The sequence below is a fragment of the Macaca fascicularis genome, chromosome 16 (genome assembly GCF_037993035.2).
Source record: "Macaca fascicularis isolate 582-1 chromosome 16, T2T-MFA8v1.1".
NCBI lineage: Eukaryota > Metazoa > Chordata > Mammalia > Primates > Cercopithecidae > Macaca > Macaca fascicularis.
In genome coordinates this window covers 11751902-11767500 of record NC_088390.1, presented here as the reverse complement: position 1 = coordinate 11767500, position 15599 = coordinate 11751902, and the positions used below count along the sequence as shown (strand labels likewise).

Sequence of the window (15599 nt, the reverse complement as noted above, 5' to 3'; positions counted from 1 at the left end):
CCTGGGCAACAGAGGGAGACTTTGTCTCAAACAAAACAAAACAAAACAAAAAAGCATTTAAAAAGTAACAATAATAAGCCGGGCGTGGTGGCTCACACCTGTAATCCCAGAACTTTGGGAGGCCGAGGTGGGGGGATCACAAGGTCAGGAGTTTGAGACCAGCCTGACCAACATGGTGAAACCTCCTCTCTACTAAAAATACAAAAAAAAAAAAAAAAAAAGCCAGTCATGGTGGCATGCACCTGTAATCTCAGCTACTCAGGAGGCTGAGGCAGGAGAATTGCTTGAACCCAGGAGGCAGAGGTTGTAGTGAGCCAAGATCATGCCTGGGTGACAGAGCAAGACTCCATCTCAAAAAAAAAAAAAAAAAAAAAAAGTAACAATAATAAACCCATTATGTTAGCATAAATAAAATACTTAAATATGTTTTCCAAAACAAAATAAATAACAGTTGAAAAGGGGTCATGATTTCACCTTCATCAAATCTCTGCAATATCCGATTTAACAGAAAACTGCTTCTGTATCAATTTATTATGATACCACATGTCATCTGAACTCTGGAGAACTCCACTGTACACTCATGGAAGAATGAGAGCAAGAAAAAAGGCAGATAACATCTTAATATGATTATTAAGATAATTTTGACCTTGAGGACTCTCTGAAAAGGTCTCAGAGACCACCCCTAATCCCCAGGCATACAACACTTGATTCCTAAGTAGATAGTGGATCTTTCTGGAACGTTCTTTCTGGACCCATGCAAAAGTATATAACCAAAATGAATTTTCCCTCAGCAAATATACTCCTTTGATGTCAAAATTAATCAGTTGTTATCATTTTTCCCAGACGTACACAATCACAGTATCATTGAAATGATGGACAGACTAATATATGCCACGTGCTTCAGCCAAACACACGGCACCTGGTGAGGTGGTAGAGCTTGTAGTATTATTGTTACATAACAACAAATCATAATGGTATGTGCTATGTGCATTGTTTTAATGAAGACTCTGGAATAGATACTAGTATTAGTCCCACTTTACACACAGGGAAACCAAGGCATTGAGAGGTTAAGTACCCTGCCCAAGTGAGAGAATGAGGACTCAAGTCCAGGCCTGCCATTCCTTCTCTCTGTGATCCTGCCCTTAAAAACAAGAGGGTAGGCCAGATGTGGTGGCTCAAGCCTATAATTCCAGCACTTTGGGAGGCTGAGGCGGGCGGATCACGAGGTCAGGAGTTCGAGACCAACCTGGCCAACATGGTGAAACCTCGTCTCTACTAAAAATACAAAAATTAGCTTGACGTGGTGGCACTCGCCTGTAATCCTAGCTACTCAGGAGGCTGAGGTAGGAGGATCACTTGAATGGAGGCGGAGGTTGCAGTGAGCTGTGATCACGCCACTACACTCCAGCCTAGGCGACAGAGCAAGGTGCTGTCTCAAAACAAACAAACAAACAAAACACAAGAGGGTAAAGTAAAATATGATTCCTCAATGAGATGTTTTGTTCTAATTAAAAATAAAACAGTATCAAGGTTGTAGAAGTATCCGAAATATCTGGCATAAACGTTCAAATGGAAAAAATTAAATAGAAAATTATAATTACACTGAGAGCAATTATGTAAAAATATGTATGTACATGAACAAGAGTTGGGAAAAATTCATAATGAATGAAAATAGTTATCAGTTAGGGTATTAGAGCCTGGCTGATTTTATTGTTTTGAAACTGTTTCTGTTTCATTGTTATTACAGAGAAAGTAAATGTGTTTACATATTTTGTACACAAACCTGTGGCACTGTATACAGGTTAATGATACTAATTCTTCAGTATTTTTAATTAAAAGTTCTCAATCATGTCCCTTAAAGTTTCTGCAAGAATCTCCGCCTCTGTCCCTGCCCCCTTCTAATTAAGCCTGGCCTGTTTCAATCGCTGGCGTTTGAGATAAATAAAATCTGGCTTATTCAATTTTACTTAATGACAACTGCCATACAGAATTGTTTTCTATTGTTTTTCACTGCAAATATACAACCTTTAATCTACAATATTACACTAAATATGCTTTTTGGGATGAGCAGCAAAACCGTGGGCAGAACGTGCCTTAATTTCTAACCAAAGCCTGGACAGTGCGTGACATTTTGGAATCAAGCTAATTTGTAAGCAAAGAACTTGCCATACTGAAAGAATACAGAGGAAGCCCGAAGAAAAAAATTAAAAATGAATCAGAGTCCATTGAGAGAGAGGTAAATTAATGGCACATTAATTAGGACTAATTAGAAGGGGCAATCAAACACAGGGAAGGTAATAATGAGAAGAACAGGTATTTTAGGGATATCCATTGTTTGGAGTTTAGCTGACAGCTGGTAGTTGGAGTGCTGACACAGCCAGTGGTTGACAGAATGGCGTGCTGCTGAGAAGGAACTTGAATTTGCCTGGAAACGAGACTCACTTTCAGTGGACACTTGAATTTTAATGATCCAAGAAGCAACCCGTGAGGATCTCATCCCAAACTGCAGCAGCCAGTATTTTTTTTAAATCTTTCTTATATACACATTTTTATTTTTGTTTTTTCTGAATGAGATTCTCCTTTATTTTTCCTACCCATCTAAGGACAAACTGATTGGTGTGCATTTCGCTGTCCCTCTTTTCCTCTGCCTAACTTTTGGTGGCAGGTAAGGTGAGCATCTGTGGGAAGTGTCTTTAAGTAAAGTCAAAGCAAGGAGGCAGAAGAGGAAAGAGCCTAGACAATGCAGAAACTGGGAGACCTTCCCTTCACCCTGGATCAGAGAATGGAGAGATTCTAGATTTCCTTAGCAGGTACCTGGGGTAGCTGTGCCCGAATATCTTCAGATCCAATGAATATGCTTTCCAGGTGAGTCCAGGTTCGCTGCACTTCAAACCAGATAGAGATGACAGCATCCGCTGTGGACAGCTTCTTCTGCCAGCCCGACACCTCCTCCAGGAAGAAAGCAACATACTTGGACATCACCAGGTTCTGAAGTTGAACTTGATTATCCTCCAGAACCTCTATGAGGTCCTCATCCGAGCGCAGGAGGGGGACATTGGTCTGGGGGTGGGCCTCATACTGGAATTCCATGCCAGCCCAGGTGGTCTGCAGCTCCTTTAAGGTTTTCTCCATACCCATCTCTTTTGCAGCTTTGTCCACAATGCCCCGGACCTCGTCCTCATAGTGGTGCAGCTGGAGCTGCAGTAGGTGCGCTAGGGTGGTGTCCTGGTCCATAGCGAAGCTCACACCAGTGGCCTGCATCAGCTGCCTCCAGTGCCGCTCCCGGATGGCTGGATTCTGCAGCTCAGCTACCGCCCTCAGGGAGCTCAGCATGTTCCACACAGTGCTTTCCAGGCCTGTGAATGCATCCCAGGACCTGACCTCCTTGTCCAGGTTTCGGATATGCCGGACAAACTGTTTGCACTCCAACTCCATGGCTTCCACCTTGATATCCCTCCAGGGTGTGGTCTCCCAGGCATGGATACTGGAGGTCACCATTCCAATGGTGTCCCAGAGCTCTTTCAGTTGGCAGACCTCCTTCCTGCACTCCCTCAGCTGCTTATAGTCAGGGACATTGACTTCGAATAAGCTGGCGGACTCAGAAATGGAGGCCATAGTGGATTCCATCTGCTGGATCTCGATGTGCTTGGCATCCAGCATTTGATGAGGGTGGATGCTATCAAACCTACAAAACACAGTGTGTTCCTTTGTAAGTACAGCATGCAGGGGCCCATCTCCTAGCATCTCTAAGGTAGCAACCAGCTGAAATATTTAAATGCTTGGTGTTTTAGGAAAGAGCAGTGGCTTTCACCAAAAACATCATTTTCACCAAAGCAAAGAATGTCTTTTCTTCCCAGGATTTTCTTTTGGGATAAAAAAGACATTCAGGATGGACTGCGGTGGAGTGGGCATTGGAGGAAGGGCAATTAAAGAACATTATGCTTGGATGTTCTCCACCCAGGTCTAGAAGGGAACACCCCCTTATCCAAGCCCCTTTAGACTCTGCCCTTCATCTAGCTGTTGGTTCTGAAGACCACTTGACACAAAAGAGCACTGTCATATTACAGCAGAAGTTGGAAAGCCAAGGGCCCTGCCGGGAACTTAGTGGTAGGTGATTTTGTTTTTTTTCTTTTGAGACTCTGTCGCCCAGGCTAGAGTACAATGGTGTGATCTTGGCTCACTGCAACCTCTGCCTCCCGGGTTCAAGCAATTATCTGCCTCAGTCTCCCAAACAGCTGGGATTACAGGCACCCACCACCATGCCCGGCTAATTTTTGTATTTTTAGTAGAGACGGGGTTTCACCATGTCGGCCAGGCTGGTCTTGAACTTCTGACCTCGTGATCCACCCGCCTTGGCCTCCCAAAGTGCTGGGATTACAGGCGCAAGCCACCAAGCCCAGCTTGGTAGGCAATCTTTAAGTCGGAGAGCTGGGACTCAGGAGCCCGACCTTGACCCTCCCTCCATTGATCACTCTGGGGCAGTGGCTATCAGCCTTAGCTGCATGTCAGGATCTTCTGAAAGCTTTGAAAGATCCCCATGTCCAGACTGCTCTATGGACCAACTAAATCAGAATCACTGGGAGTGGGACCCAGGCACACTCCACAGGTGATTTCCATTTGTCAGGGTCGTGTCATCATTCAAGGTGAAGCTCACACTGGTGCCTGCGTCAGCTTCAGGCAACAGCACTCCACATTGGAAAACCATTGTGAGCGGCCACGAAGACTGGCTGCAAAGCCCGTGATAGATAATCGTGGTCACTTTCCTTCACTGTGTGCCTCGAGTCTGGCTCCTCATCTTTGTGAGCTCTCCTCCAAGCGGTCCCTGATCTAACTTTTCTGTCTTTACCCTTCCCTGGCCCACTCTCTTCTGCATCCTGGGGCAGCCTCTGGGTCTGCACTCAACACCTATGAGCACTACTTCTAGCTTTTTCTTTCACATTTCCTCATCCTCTTCTCTCCAGTGTTTATGGCATGCATGCACCCGAAACTGCTTCTAATCCTTGTAAGTGTGGACAGACTTTATGCTGCCACCCCACAAAGCATGCGTTCCTGCATAGTGTTTTCCCCAACATAAGACCCTACATGCAAAGGAACCCATGTAGGCAGATGGCTTTTTTTTTTTTTTTTTTTTTTTTTTTTTGAGACAGAGTCTCGCTCTGTCACCAGGCTGGAGTGCAGTGGTGCGATCTTGGCTTACTGCAATCTCTGCCTCCCAGGTTCAAGTGATTTCCCTGCCTCAGTCTCCTGAGTAGCTAGGACTACAGGCACGCACCACCACGACCGGCTAATTTTTTGTATTTTAGTAGAGACGGGATTTCACCATGTTGAACAGGATGGTCTCCATCTCCTGACCTCATGATCCACCTGCCTCAGCCTCCCAAAGTGCCAGGACCACAGGCATGAGCCACCCCGCCCGGCTGCGGATGGCTTTTTTATGGTCAAGGGCACTCATAGCCCTAGTGTTCAAGGATCCTCTCATTTTTCTCCTCTAACCCCACTTTCTACTCACTCTCATCCTCAAGCTCAGGTATTCTTGCTTCTGTGTGCTTGGAGGGCTACATACTAGACACACCACGGCTTAAGGGACAATGGTATGTTCTGCTAAAATCAAAACAGGGCATCATGGGGTTCACCATCAAAGGGAAGATTGCAAGGAAATGAGTGACTAGAGAATTGGCCATTTCCTCCCATCAACTGTGTGTGTGTGTTTGTGTGTGTGCATGCATGTGTTTGCGTATTGGCAGGTAGAATATGAAAGGAGGGAAAAAGAAAGAAAATGACTTACAAAGTCCTGTTTTTCAACTGCCCTTTCTCTGTTGACTTTAGAAATATTTGACTTGACAGATGGAAAGTAATCCTAATTGAAGTCATTTACCTGAATGCTTACCACTTAAGCCTAATTGCCAAGCAACAGAATAACAGTTATGCATACCATTAAATTAGTGTCAGATTAACTTCCACGCTCGTTATGTTTGAATCCAGCCTGTTCCATCTAAATCATTTTTGGCTCAGGTGCAATAGTTGTAGATTTACATCTTAAGAGGATGGGACTGACTATCACTCGCATGCCTTCTCTATTATTTAACTTCCACGTATTTCAGAACAGAAGGTTGGAGTGCTCAGAGTTGAAAAGGGCCCTGCTCTCTACATATATATATATAGAGAGAGAGAGGAGCTTTCTCCCTTACGAGGAGGAAAGAACTAGGAGGAAAGAAATGGAATGTGCTCACGGCAAGGGGCCCAGCAAAAAAGATCACCAAGGGTGAGGAGTTCTTGTGCTTATTCTTCATTTCCAAAGCCTAATTGTTGGTGTGTGTGGGTTCCACTTTTCATCTTGACTAGAGTGAACTTAGAATGTGAACTGAACCTCTTGATGTTAGTTAAAAAATTCAAGCAAATTCTAAAAGCCCACATCCTGTTTAATTTGTTAGTGGAACACCATTCAGGAATAACTTTTTAGGTAATTAGGTAAGATAGGAGCGATTTGGGGTGCATATAGAAGATTAGAAATTATCTTGCTAACCATTCTTCCTTTGGCACCCACAAGCAGTCTTTTTTTTTTTTTTTTTTGAGACGGAGTCTCGCTCTGTAGCCCAGGCTGGAGTGCAGTGGCCGGATCTCAGCTCACTGCAAGCTCCGCCTCCCGGGTTCACGCCATTCTCCTGCCTCAGCCTCCCGAGTAGCTGGGACTACAGGCGCTGCCACCTCGCCCGGCTATTTTTTGTATTTCTTAGTAGAGACGGGGTTTCACCGTGTTAGCCAGGATGGTCTCGATCTCCTGACCTCGTGATCTGCCCATCTCGACCTCCCAAAGTGCTGGGATTACAGGCTTGAGCCACCGCGCCCGGCCAAGCAGTCTTAAATCAATGCTGGTTTCTCAAGTATTTATAAGAGGTGAACGTTTATCAAACCTGTTCCCAACTTCATCCAACCTGCGGCATAATTTTTGTTTATGGTTTAGATTTGTGGGTGATCATTTTCTGTAGCTAAGCACACATAAAAACCAACTTGGCCTAAGTTGTCAAGGGAACCCATAGATGTGAGGGCAGGCAGCCCTTTTACGATTTCAAAACTTTAGAGCACATTGTCAGGATATTCATAGACCTGGTTCATGTGCCTAATAAACTGGAAGCCATCCTCTAAACCCTGGGGAAATGATACAGTATAAGAACAAGAAAGTGGCTGGGCTCACACCTGTAATCCTAGCACTTTGGGAGGCCGAGGCGTCCCACTTTGAGGATCATGAGGTCAGGAGATCAAGACCATCCTGGTTAACACGGTGAAACTCCGTCTCTACTAAAAATACAAAAAATTAGCTGGGCTTGGTGGCGGGCACCTGTAGTCCCAGCTACTTGGGAGACTGAGGCAGGAGAATGGCGTGAACCTGGGAGGCGGAGGTTGCAGGGGGCCAAGATGGCGCCACTGTACTCCAGCCTGGGCGACAGAATGAGACTCTGTCTCAAAAAAAAAAAAAAAAAAAAAAGAAAAAAGAAAATAAAAAGAACAAGAAAGTAATAGGAGGGAAAAGGGTGGGTTGAGTCTTTGAAGTTGAAATAATAAGGCAAAATGTATTTTACTCTAAAGGAGAAATGCCTGGAAAGCTTGGATGAATAAAACAATAATTAAAAGAAATGAAAATATGGTGCTCATGCATTTGATCGTGGAAAAATGACTCATTCTGGCCTGACCCAGATGTGAGCCTGGAGAGAGAGGAATAAATGAGTTAAATTAATTCCTGGGAAATTGGCTGTTGGTAAATGTGAACCTCAGCACTGTCCGTATCTATGTATACCATGAACGGTGTCACACCTCTCCTTGATACCCACCAGGTAGCATAAAACTCAATGTGTCTCATGCCTGTAATCCCAGCACTTTCAGAAGCCGAGGAGGGCGGATCACGAGGTCAGGAAATCGAGACCATCCTGGCTAAGACGGTGAAACCCTGTCTCTACTAAAAAATACAAAAAAGTAGCCAGGCGTGGTGGTGGGCACCTGTAGTCCCAGCTACTCGGGAGGCTGAGGCAGGAGTATCAGTATCACTTGAATCTGGGAGGTGGAGGTTGCAGAGAGCCAAGATCCCGCCACTGCACTCCAGTCTGGGTGACAGAACGAGACTCTGTCTCAAAAAAAAAAAAAAAAAAAAAAAATTAATGTGTCCAACCCGGACTTTGCGAGGCTCAGTTCTTCTAATTCTGTGACCACCTCAGTGAACAGTGGGACAAAAGCTCTTCCCACCACTTGTCCAAGCTAGAAGGTGAAAAATCCCCTTGTACTCTCCTTCTCCCCCATCTCCCACATTCAGTCAATCCTGCAGATATTCTCCTAAATCTCTCTGCAATCCATTTTCCCTCTCCCTCATCTCTGCCACTGCTTCGGATCAGGCCTCACCACTTCTCATCTGGGCTGTTGGAACCACTCTCCCATTGAGCACCTGGTCTTGAGCCTACCTTGCCCCACTGTGTTCTCCATGGCCATGAGAAGACAGTCTTTATATTATGTTTTTGTCATACTTAGACTCCTCAGTGGCTGAGATTATGGTCAAAACATGGCCCTCCTCCATTCTCCTCTCCTACTTCCTGCATCCCAGTCATACACATATGCAGTTTTCCAGCTGTTTCTTACATTTTCATCCTTCTGCATCTTCCTATGTGCTATTTCCTTTGCCCAGAATATCCTCATTTTCTAACTCTTTTTTCCCCCCCTGAAACAGCTCTTACTTACCACTGGCTATGGCTCACCATGACAAGCACCATGTTCTTCAGGAGGTGTGAACTGCCTCCCCTGGCAGGATTAAAGCTGGTTCCCAGTGCGCATGCCTTATTGCTCATTTTTGAAATGGTCCCTGAGGTTATAAGTCCTTGAGGTCAGGAAAGGTGTATCATCTCAAAAACCCTAACAGCTACACCATTTTTTGCTGATTCCACTGTTTAGACCACAACCTCATCTACTCCATGAAAGCTTAAATCATGGGAATGAGTCAGATTAACTGGAAGAACAGGATCAAGCTGAATGAATGACATCTCTTAGGATACTGATATGTCCCTGGGAGGTTTAATGACGAATACCGCCCTTTTCTGCAGTTATGGAAAAGACAACAGACACTGTGCAAGAAGGACAAAAGCCTTTCTTTCCTCATGACTGCTGCCTTGGGCTATGTGGAAAGCTGTTTTCTCTAGTTGTCATGTAGGACAGCACCCCATGGAAGGTATCTTCAAGAAAGCCCTTCCAGCCATTCATAGAATCTGGTTGCCTGCTGAAAACACAAATGGTCTTCGTTGAGCTGGAGCTCACAGAGATAGGTTATTTTGACTCAGTAATCCCTCGATTACCTTGGTCTTGATGTGGGTAAGAAGATTGTATGTTACCGTGCCATTTCTTAAGGTCAGGAGGACTGTGCTCAAGGTCAGGAAGATCAAAAGCTGAAACTCCACTAGAGCATGAGGGCATTCCTTTCATTCAAGAGGGAGAACTGGTCACCAGCTTTAAGAGTTGCACAAAGCCCTTGAATCTGAGTAGGATGATTTAGCCAATGACTGTGGTGAGAGCTCAGCTAGAAATGTGGTGTTATAATTTAGAGTTAAGAACTAAAGGAGGAGCTGAAATTTGACCTGGACATGAAGAACCTCAACCTATGCAACCTAACTTCACACAGCACCTGTCAGACTGCAAGGGCTTAAGAAGACACTCAGGTTTTTTTTTTCCTCTCTCCTCAAAGACGAGAACATTCAAAACTGAGCTTAACCTGTGTAACCTAATCAGGAGCAGAAACTTGCATCCACAGAGAAACGTACCAGGGTCTGCCACTTTAGAAATTCAGAAATGATCTAAAAGTGAAGAAACCAGAATTAAACTCAAACTCGAATTCACAGAAAAATGTACCAGGGTCTGCAACTTAGAAATTCATAAATAACTTAACAGTGGAGAAACCAGATTTAAACTCACATGCCACACACAATACCTACAAATTTTGAACACTCACACACACCAAACTAAGAAAGAAAACAAAACACATAAGTTGACATCCACTGAGATTCGCTTTAGCAATAAATCTACGATTCCATTTTAGCTCTGATGTTTTTCTTGACAAAAAGAGAAATACATCAAAATTGCAGAACTGTTTGGTTTCCCAGCAGTTCTTTTCAAAGCATCCTCTTCCAGGGATTCATCTGCATGTCAAATTAGCAGATGTGAATTTGGAACACCCAGCTTAGAGTAGCAGTATCCTCACAGCCAGCAGATACAAGTGCGAAGAAAGAAAAACGAACACAACTATCAAATAAAAATAAAATGAAAAAACAAACAGGAGCTGATCAATACACAAAATATACCCATGAAGGCGGAATACTGAATTTCGAATAGACACAAAAGCACACCAATGTTGCTTCCCTTTCCAGCAGTCTTAGAAGTCTCTTTGGGAAGATATTTCCCACAACATCTTTGAATATTTTTCTTTTTTGAAATTATTTTAAGAGACTGTTGGGCTGGGCGTGGTGGCTCACGCCTGTAATCCCAGCACTTTGGGAGGCCAAGGTGGGCAGATCACGAGGTCAGGAGTTCGGGACCAGCCTGACCAACATGGTGAAACTTGCCTCTACTAAAAATACAAAAAATAGCTGGGCGTGGTCGTGGGCGCCTGTAATCCCAGATACTCAGGAGGCTGAGGCAGGAGAATCGCTTGAACCCGGGAGGCAGAGGTTGCAGTGAGCTGAGATCGTGCCGTTGCACTCCAGCCTGGGAGACAGAGTGAGACTCTGTCTCAAAAAAAAAAAAAAAAAAAGAGACTGTTGGTGCAAAAATATTAGTGTCTTTATTTTTATGGCTGTTGTCTTTGGTATGGTTGTTGTTAACACTAAGTAGTATTACCTAGCTGGAGAACTTACCTCCCTCAGCAGTTTTGGCTCTGAAATGGTGCTCAATTTCAAAAACTCAATTGCATGCCCAAAAAAGAGTCAAAGGAATAAGCCTCAGACTCCGAAAGACAGTCCCCAAAGGAGTCTACAAGGGTTTTGAGCAACAGATGATTCTTTGGAACAAGGGTGTGGCTCCTAAGGCAACTATTCTAAAGGGATACAGACTTAGGAGTTATATTAGGAGTTACATTCCTCCACATGATTGCTTGAAAGGAAACCAATTACTTCCCTTTAGGGTGGTGGTTTCCAAACTTGGGTGCACATTGGAATTCCTGGAGCTTCCAAAATACTGATTCACAGGTCTCGCCTCCAGAAAGTCTAACTTCATTGGTATACAGGGCAGACTGGGCATTGGGCGTTTTAAAATCTCTCCAGGTGATTCTAATGTGCAGCCCAAAAGGCAGCACATTGCTTTAGAGTCATATGTTTTGTATATTTATATCTTATGTCTGTTTTACACACTTGTCCTTCCCTGCCTCTTAACCTACTCATCTTATTCTCTGTTACCCCAGGTATAATGCTTGAGAGATAGCAACTGCTTAATAAATGTTTGAAGAATGAATGATAAAAATAGGATTGACAGGTTGGGTGAGCAACCATCCAGTTTGCCCAGAACAGAGGTGCTTCCTAAGACATGAGCATGCTTGTACTTTCCGCTACTCAGGAGGCTGAGGTGAGAGGATTGCTTGAACCCAAGGAGTTCAAGGCAGTAGGCTATGATCATGATGCTGCACTCCAGCCTGGGTGACAGAGCAAGACGCTATCTCGAAAATACTGCTATCTCCCAAGCGTTATGCTTGGAGTTACAGAGAATAAGATGAGTATGTTAAGAGGCAGGGAAGGACATGTGTGTAAAACAGACATAAGATATAAATATATAAAACATATAACTCTAAAGCAATGTGCTGCCATTTGGGCTGCACATTTAGAATCACCTGGAGAGATTTTAAAACTCCAAACAACAACCAGAACAGTCCTGGGCAAACCAGTATGGTTTTTCACCATAGTACCAGGCACAATGCTAGACACTTTCAAGAATGATCTCTTTAATTCAAGCCACAACTATATACGGTGGACACTATTATTATCTACATTTTATAGATGAGGAATCCGGAGCACAAAGGTATTAAGTAACTTTATCATAACATAAGAAGTAAGTAGAAGACCTGAAATTAGATCCCAGGCCACCCGAATCTAGCATCTATGCACTTAATTTTTATTGGACTTTGTTCCAATGAAGTTGTAATTTTTTTTTGTTTGGTTCGTTGCTTTAATATTTCTGTGGGCAAGTAACCTTTGAAAATGAAAACATTCCTCACTGTGAGCATCGAGAATTTTCCAGTTTGGAGATGTCAAAGTCTGTCTACCCAACACTACAGAGGAGATCCAGCAAGAAATGAAGCTCAAGGAAGCAGGAAACAAATCACAGAGCTGAAGCGTTGGGGCAAAGGGTACCCAATCTAGTTGGTGCATCAGCAGATGTAGGACCATTCAGCGCCAGCTTGGCCTCCTGGTTGGAGCCCTTGATGCTGAGAAGTGGACCAGCAGCAGACCACTTCACCACGGGAGGAAACCCCTGAGAAAGGAGCCCAAGTGTGTGCAGTGTGGGCACGGGTGAATGGTGTTACCCATCCTAGGGTTGCTTTGTTTATGTAAAGACCTGTCATAACAAGCAGGGAGGTGTCTGAACCAAGCGGAGAGAAACCCCCTGAAGAAAACCTTCACCTAAATCCTTCCTTTATGCTGCCAAAATAAAATGTGCGTAAAATTTTAAAAATTCCATCAGCCACTTTTTAAAACCAAAAGAACAGTCTGTGAGAACTTAGAATGCTAAAGGTTTAGTAAAATCCTCGTAATTATTCCACCTATCATCCCTTTATAAACTTGGAGGCACAAAGATGCTTCTAGATATATACGCATCTTTTTAAGGCAAGATATTTCTACAATCCTTGGTCTGTACAGGTCATGATAGGATTCGGTCCACATTAGCACCACGTTTCAACCAAAGGTCCTAAATGGGAAGGAAGATTACTAACTGGTCTGCAGCTGCTAGAATACACACGTTCAACAAAAAGATTATCCATGACTCAAAGACTGCAGTGTTCAGAGAAAGAGAGGCAGCAGTGTTTGGCCCATACCTGAATGGGGCTTCTTTGTGGAATCGCTCCCAGAATTGCTGTTGTTCTGCATCGAAGGCTGTGCACCTCTGGCGGAGAAGTGTCACTTCATTTGCCTGCAGTGGGGCCACCTGCTGCTTTACAGTAATGGCCACCTTTTTTATGTTGTTCCATTTCTCAGGCAGCTCCTGCAAAGGAAACCTCAGTGTGGTCAGATTCCCAAGGCACTCTTGCCTTTCCCATAGTCCTGAGCTGGACAGAGCCCAGATGCTTCCATCTGTGTTACAAGATGGTACGATGATGTGGTGGTGTCATCTTCCCATTCCCTACAATCTGCCCTCCACCCACTCTTCCTCACCTTCCTTCTGCAGCTGCTCTCAACTATTACCTACTGTTCACTCAACACTAACCTTCTTGCTCTCAACCTCTGGCCCTCTAAGCCCTCTAAATTTGTGAAAACTTGCAATGCTAAAGAGACTTTTAGATTTTTCTTAAAGGAAGAAGTTTCTACAATCTTGGGTTTCTATTGCTTCTACTGTATTTCTACTGAAACTACATTAACCCCTTCCCTTTTCTATGTTCTTCAGGATTGCTTGGTTATTTTCCTTTATTTCCCACATTTCCTCTTGGACCATCTTAACAAATTTCAGATCTGCTTTTTTTTTCTCAACCAAAACACTGGTTCATTTCTACAGAAAAAAATTATCCATCTTAATTCTCCCATATATCTCCAGCATTGCCTTCTCCCATATGTATTGAGTTTTCAGAATTTTCTAGACATTACAAACATGCTACACATTATAGTTCCAAAACATAGATCTTGAGTCAGCTCCAAGCCCTGTTTTTCATTTGCTGTACTCCACTTTACCCCATTCTGAAATCCTAAAATGTTCTGTCTATTTCTTTTATAAGGAAGACATAAATGCACTGACCTCCAGCTGCTTAAACACTGTTTCTGGCAATTCTTGTTCATAGGTCTTCAGCAATTCAACAGTCTGCTTTAAGGGCTCAAACATCTCATCAGTGTTACTCTGCCGTTCTTTCACAGCCATAAGGTGTCCCATGATCTCAACCAAGCCTTCGAAATCTCCTTTTTCAACTTTCTTGAGTAAGCCGCTCTCACTATTCTTTATAAACGCTTCAAGGTTGGCCAAGCTAATCAACACAAAGAGAACATGAGGAGCCATTCTCGTTCTACTCCTCGAAAGGAAGATGTATTGATTTCCCCAACAAAAATATCTATCATTATAAAAATCCTACCACATGCCCAATACTTTGCTAAGCACTCTGCATAGACTATGCTCTGATGTTAAGAATATGGCCCCTTGCACAACGTGTCAAGGTTATGAATGGCAAAGACTGAGGCCTGTCCTGCAATGGAGGAGACTCAGGAGGAGACATGAGATCTAAATGTAATGTGTGATTTGGATAGAATCAAGAATGGAGTCCATTTCAGAGGTTCTCTGAGCACACTCAAAATCTGTGATAGTGTGTAGACCTTGGTATTGAATGCTGGATTCAGAGAAGTGGCAAAATTTATGAAGTGGCTAACATGAGAATTATGGCTTGCGATAGCATTGCTTTGTGAAAAGAAGCATACAAAAAGCTTCTAAGAGGTGTTTGCTGGCAATGCAAAAATGATCATATGTTGATGGAGAATTCCAGGAGAAAGAAGCTAATAATCTTCAGTAGGCCTTTGTATCACTTTACTATATGGCAGGAAGAAACAAATATTTGTAAGTTGACAAATCAAAAACTGTCTTAAGATTATACTCTAATAAACATATTCTAAAACTTAAATAATAAATAAAAGAGAAGGCTTAAAATGTGAAAAATAACAAAGAATAAAGCAAGCAAGCAAAATTATAAAATAACTGAGTAGAAGATCTAAAAATGGAAAATACAATTATAATTTAAATATCAACAAAGCTGAAAGGGGATTCGACTGCTATATGATATACATGGAGAAGTTTCTAAACTGCAGGGTAGAAAGAGAAAAAAGGAAAAATATGCAAGTTATTAAAAGACAGGAGATAATGAAAACATCACACCTAAGTATAACAAAAGTGCCAGAAAAACAAAATAGAACAAGCAAGAAGCAACATTTGAGAAGAGTCTGGCTAAATAGTTTCTAGAATTGCTGAAAGACACTCAATGTAAGACCAAGAAAGCCCAACAAATCTCAAGCAGAATAAATATAAAGGAACCCTCATATAAATACTTCACTATGAAACTACAGATTACCAAAAGAAAAAAATAATCTTAAAATTAGCTTCAGAGCAACGACAAATTTCTTAAAACAATGACAGCACACACACAAAAAAACAAAATTAGATTGATAATTGACTACTTGGCAACAAAAATGGAAGCCAGGACACAATAGAATAATAATTTCAATAATCAAAGAGAATTTATGTTATTCTTGAATTCTCTCCTCCACAAAACTATTTTTAAAGAACAAAGGCAAAATAAATACATTTCAGACAAAGAAAGAATGAGAGCACTTCATCAATAGACCTTTACTAAAGCAATTCCTAATGGAATATACTTCAGTCGGATGTCTGGACTATAC

The 15599-nt window shown here is 42.8% G+C and overlaps 1 protein-coding gene across 1 annotated transcript in view; it reads right to left on the bottom strand.

Moving 5' to 3' along the window:
- The window catches only part of DNAH9 (dynein axonemal heavy chain 9), a 374175-nt gene that overhangs the window by 280114 nt on the left and 78462 nt on the right, over positions 1–15599 (bottom strand). The window contains exons 18-20 of the mRNA XM_005582917.5: positions 13960–14182; positions 13049–13215; positions 2815–3685 (exon numbers count right to left, since the gene is read on the bottom strand). Of these exons, the coding sequence (XP_005582974.3) occupies positions 2815–3685; positions 13049–13215; positions 13960–14182 (1261 nt within the window). The remainder of the gene's footprint in view (positions 1–2814; positions 3686–13048; positions 13216–13959; positions 14183–15599) is intronic.